This window comes from Belonocnema kinseyi, chromosome 5 (assembly GCF_010883055.1).
Source record: "Belonocnema kinseyi isolate 2016_QV_RU_SX_M_011 chromosome 5, B_treatae_v1, whole genome shotgun sequence".
In the NCBI taxonomy this organism is placed as follows: domain Eukaryota; kingdom Metazoa; phylum Arthropoda; class Insecta; order Hymenoptera; family Cynipidae; genus Belonocnema; species Belonocnema kinseyi.
Window position 1 is genome coordinate 124295296 of NC_046661.1, and position 5924 is coordinate 124301219.

General features: G+C 26.0%; 1 protein-coding gene across 1 annotated transcript; it reads left to right on the forward strand.

Annotated features, from left to right (window-relative positions):
* On the forward strand, window positions 1-5741 carry LOC117173869 (polyribonucleotide nucleotidyltransferase 1, mitochondrial-like). The gene is made up of 3 exons (XM_033362516.1): window positions 1-9; window positions 394-705; window positions 4948-5741. The coding sequence occupies exons 1-3, from the start codon at window positions 1-3 to the stop codon at window positions 5323-5325; spliced, it is 699 nt and encodes a 232-aa protein (XP_033218407.1). The 3' UTR covers window positions 5326-5741.
* Window positions 5742-5924: the final 183 nt, after the last annotated feature.

Sequence of the window (5924 nt, forward strand, 5' to 3'; positions counted from 1 at the left end):
ATGTGGAGGGTAAAAAGCAAAGACCGAGCGCGAAGCGGGCAGATTTTTTTAAATAACCTCGACCACTTGGATTCCATGCTATTTTTTTTTTTACTAAACAAATTAAATTTTGGATTTCAAAGTGCAGGAGACCTCTTTCCATTGATTATTATTATTATTATTATTATTATTATTATTATTATTATTATTATTATTGAACATAGTATTTAAATAATCTTACACTTCTCATAATCCCGAAGTTATCAAGACTTTTTTAAAATGAAAAAAAAAGAAATTTTATCCAATCGAGAACAAGGGTTTCCCGACAACAATAGTTTTAAATTGTTTCAAGGTAGTTAATAATAATCAGGTAGGTAATTAATAATCGGACTAAAGATTAAATTGAAATTTTAGGGAATTGAAGATTACATGGGTGACATGGACTTCAAAATTTCCGGAACGAAAACAGGAATCACGGCCTTACAGGCGGACATAAAAATTCCAGGCCTGCCACTCAAAATTGTAATGGAGGCTCTCACCCAGGCATCAAAAGCCAAAAGTCAAATTAGACAACTTATGCACGAGGCGATTTCAGAACCAAGAGTCACCAAAAAAGACAACATGCCAGTTACCCAGTCTCTCGAAGTTCCGCTTCATCAGCGTGGAAAGTTTATGGGTGTAGCGGGTGGAAATTTGAAGAAAATTCTTTTCGAAACTGGAGTACAGGTACAAAATTCTTCATTGATATTTAAGTTTTTTTTTTAAAACAACGCACGGTATGGCAAAAAAGTTATTTTTTTTTTCTAGAAGATTCGGTCCCTGTGGTACCATATTTGCAGCCAATAATAGAACTTAAAAAAAAATGTATAAAAAGAGAAAAACTTCCAAGAGTTAGGAATTTTGAATTTCGAATTGTCTTCAATACTTTTTAATTATTTCCGGGTATTTTGAAAGATTCCGAGAAATTTATAATAGCTTTTAATAATTTGAAGGGATTTCTAAGACTTTAGGGTATTTTTAAAAACTTGTACGGTATCGTCAAGAGCTTTGAATTTAAAGTATTTTAGGGAATTTAAAAAGATTCAGACATTAAAGAAAAATTAATTTCGTTAATTTGCAGTGATTTTAAAGCCTTTTAAAAATGTTATGATAAAGAACTTTCTAGAATTTCGGAAGATGTGAGAAAAAGTTTTACAGAATCCATATCGTTTCCAGATATTTAAAAAGATTTCACTTTATTTTATAAGATTTCCCAGGATTTCAATTATGTTAAGGTATTTTAAAACTCTCAATATAATTTAATACATTTTTCAGAATTTCAGGAAATGTTTTCAAAGAATTTCACGGGATTTTATAATATTTTAGTTTAAAGTTTTGAAAAGATTTGGAATTCATCCTGAATTCTTATTAATTTATCGTAAAGTCTTTGGAATTCTCTTGAATGTTGTGAATTATCTTGAATTTTATGAGTTCACTTGAATTCTTCTAAAATCACTCAATTCTACTTAATTCAATGGATTTTTTTTTAATTTGAAAAGTTTTTATTTAATTGATCCTCAGCATCAATTCATAGAATAATTAAGGGATTTGAAATATTTTTTCAATTTAGTTGGAATTTTCAAGAGCTTTACAATATTTTAAACAATTTTAAAGGGTTTGAAATATTTTAGGTTATTTAAAAAGTTTACAAAGAAATTTTTAAATGATTTTAGCAATTTGATGGGATTTCAAAGATTTTCAAGTGTTTTAAAAAGTTTCAAAGGATTTTAAATATTTTAGGAAATTTTAACGATTCCCAGAAATTTTTAATAATTTCAATAATTAGAAGAGATTTTAAAGGCGAAAATATTTTAAGATACTTAAAAGAATTCCAAGTAATTTTCAAGATATAAATAATTTCGAGGAATTTCCAAGGGTTTGAATAATTTTAAGGATTTTGAAAAAATTCACATGCGGTTGTGAAGAATTTTCTATAATTTCGGAAGATATAGGACGATTTTATAGATACTAAAAGTTTTAATTTTTTTAAAGATTCCAAGGGATTTTATAATGTTTCCTTAGATTTCAATGATTTTAACGGATTTCGAAAGCACTTAATTTATTTTAATATATGTTCGAAAATTTCAAAAAGTATCATCAGATTTCATGTAATTTTACTGGATTTAATAACATTTTAATAAATTTTGAAGAAATTAGTCACAAGAAGTGAGGAATTTCGTATGATTTTAAAGATTTCAAGAGATTTTCAAATATTTCTTGGAATTTGCCCTAAATTCTTATTAATTTATCCTGAACTCTTTTAGATGCTTTTAAATTCTTCTAAATTCACTCAATTTAGTATAATTTCAAAATATTTCTGTTGAATTCATCTTGGAGTCTTTAAACCTCACCTCAAAATATTAGGCATTTGCTCAAATTAGGTAATTAATTAATTGATATTTTATGAATGTGATCGAATTCTTATAATTTCACTTAAATTCCTCTAAATTCATTTAAATTTTACTGAAATAAATGTTTTTTTAGATTTTCAAAAAATTTGCCAATTCATTTGAATTATTAATTTACCCTGAATTCTTTTAAATTCTTTGGAATTCTCTTGAGTTTTTTAATCCACTTAATTTGTTAGTTATTTCATAAAATTATTTTTAATTCTCTTGGTTTTTTGTTAAACTCATTTCAAAGTTAGTAAATTAAATAAATGTTTTGCATATTTTAAAATGATTTTCAATGTATTTGAATTTTCTTAAATCACCTTGAATTTTTATGCATTTCATCGACCTCTTCTCGTGTACCTTAAATTCCTCTAAATTCATTCCAATCTTATTTCTAATTAAAAGCATTCAAAATGAAACAATTTAAAAATTTTAATTGTAAACTTTTGAATTTTATTAAATTTAAATTCGAAGTGATTCAAATTTTCAGAAATTGAAATTAAAAACTAAACTGAAGGTTTCAAAGTCAAATCTTCTGAAATTCTAGAAGTCTGCATTTTTATTGAATTTAACAAATTATGATTTAACCCAAACATTGATTCGACCAGTTTTTCGAAAATCAAAAAATAAATTTACGTTAGCTTTCACCGTTCAAAATGGAAAAATGTTTGATTATAACAGTTTAAAATTGAATTATTTTTTTAAAAATTTTAAGTAAAAGGTCATTTAAATTGGGAAATATTAAGAATGAAAAATATATACTCCAGAACCTTGAAACTTAAACGAATCCGAACTTGATTTAGATCTAAAAAATATTTAATCTCGAAGAATTGTGATATTAAAAATTTTTCGTACTCAAACCCTTAAACATTCCTATTAGTTTAACTAAATTTAAATCATTTAGAAATTAAACATTTTAAAATTCTGAACTATACTTTTCGAAATTCAACCATTGCAATTTTAATCGCAAAATTGAAACTTTTGATAGGAAAAAATAGAAAATTTAACGTTTTTTATGGAAATTCAGAACTGTAAATTATAACCATTAAAAAGCAAAGAAAGTATTTAACTATTCAAAAGATTTTTTTCTTGCTGTGTTTAAAATGACGTACTTTTTGGAATATTTTTCAAATAAAAAATCTTATATTTAATGCTTGTTTCTAAAGTCTCATTTTTAAGGATAGATTTCGAAAAATTATATTTTTGCATTTAAGTATGTGAAGTAAAAAAAACTTTAGTTTTAACGCCTCAAAGATTTAACTTTTTTTAGAAATGCGCATCAAAAACTATAATTATAAATTAAAATTTTGGATATTTGAAAGATGATAAATATATTATTAATAAATCTTATATCATGTAGTATCATGTAACTTTCAAAATCTTTGGATCGTTATAATTACTAAAGCATGCGATTTTTGTTTTAAAAAAATCGTATTATGAACCTTTAACATTTAATTATTCTTAGCAATTTTTAAATGCAACAGAAACAATTGAATAATGTGATTTTAAATGATTTTTTGAAGAATTTCTTTAATATGGCTACGATTTTACTTGAAAATTGTACAGATTTAACCACTTCTAATTTTAAATTGTTGAACTTTAAATATTAATATGGTGTAATCGTTGCGTTTTCAAGGCTTGAATTTGACAAATTTAATTTTTTCAATTTCACCTAGAAATAATTATTTAAAACTTGATAGTGGTTCGTGTTTCGCTTTTGGATGCGTTAAAAATTCAATACTTTTATGTTAAAATAAAAAAAAATGTTAAGTTTTAAATTCAAGTTTCTGAAACTTTATTTCATATTGAAAAAATGATAGGGAAAAATTGAAAGTGTAGCGTTTTTTATGCAAATTCAGCAGTCAAAAATTATAATAATTAAAAATCAAAGAAAGCATTCAATTATTCAATCGAAATTTTTTTTGTTAAGTTTAAATTGATGAACCTTTTGGAAGATTTTTCAAATGAAAAAATTATTATTAGTGATTGGTTTTAAAATCTGCTCATTTTTAAGGATAGAATTTGAAAAATTATTATCTTAATTTTTCATTGTTTTGAAATTATTCTGGAGGCACTTAGTTAAAAGATGTTTAATGACAAATCCTTTGCATTGAAAACTGTGCAACTAGGAAATATTTCAATTTTATTCTTTACAATTCCGAAAAATTTATGAAATCAGAAGGCTTCTAATCTGAAAATTTTCAATTATGATATATTTTAAAATGAAATTGTCCTGACCTTTTTAATACTTTTATTTGAAACTAAAAAATTGTGAAAGGATCAAACTTTTCTAGAAATATGCATTCAAAACTATAATTTTAAATAAAAATTATAGATATTTTAAAGATGATAAATATATTATTAATATCATATCATGTAATATCATGTGACTGTCAAAGTGATTCGATAGAATTTTTTCACTAAAAAATGTGATTTCTACTCAAGAAATCATTTAAAATTGAATAATTTTAAATCTAATCTATTCCGCCCTCTAGTTATAAATGTCGGCAAAAAATTGAAACGAATATTTTCTTAGGTAAACGCACAAGACGAAACGCATTACACGCTTTTCGCGCCAAATCAAACAGCAATGAACGAAGCTGATGAGATGATAAGAAATCTTCTGGAGCAGGAACGAGAACCGAGTTTGGAATTCGGAGGAATTTACACTGCAAAAATAGTCGAAGTTCGCGAGAGTGGAGTGATGGTGACGTTATTTCCATCTATGGTCCCTACTTTATTGCACAATACACAACTAGACATGCGCTTAGTTCGACATCCTAGTGCTCTTGGCCTCGAAGTCGGTCAGGAAATTCAAATCAAATATTTCGGCAGGGATCCAGCTTCAGGACAAATGCGACTTTCCAGGAAAGTTTTGCAACCAGCGTCATCCGTTGTTCGAAATTTGTCGTAGTCTCTTTAGTAGTTAGGTCAATTCACTTTTTAATTCTCTTATTCATTTTGAGTTGCATGAATATTCTCGAAATGGGGTTGTTGCATATTTTCAAACATATATTTTTTTTTGCTGGCGAAATTAAAAGGGCACTAAAAATATAATAAAATTGCTTGAGGAAAGTTTTCTAAAGTAAGTTTGAAGATATATATATATTTTTTTTATAAAGTATACTTTTTAAATTTTTCGCGGGAAAATGAGACATTCTGAGTGGTTTAGCGTTTTATAGGATGCGACGTTTCAAGATCAGAGAGTTCTTTGAATATGAGTTTCGATACTTTTTTCAAAATATTTCTTTTTCAGGTCTGTAGTATTCAAACCTTTTTTTTTCAATTTTCTAAAATTTTTCGAATCTTAAGAGCATGTGACACAGCTAAATACCTATATTACCGACCACAGTTTTTCAGTTCACTGAATGTTTTTTTGAACCTAAGAACTTTTTTTGTAAATAAAGTATTAAGCTGAAACTTTGGGAAATGTATTAGAGTACAATAAAGTACATTTAGGTACAGCATTTTGGTAGGAACTTCACTGAAAATTATTTCATCTTTTTTCTGAAC

Coding starts and splice junctions, on each gene's coding strand:
- LOC117173869 (XM_033362516.1), top strand. Junction 706..4,947: donor TTTTCGAAACTGGAGTACAG/GTACAAAATTCT, acceptor ATATTTTCTTAG/GTAAACGCACAAGACGAAAC.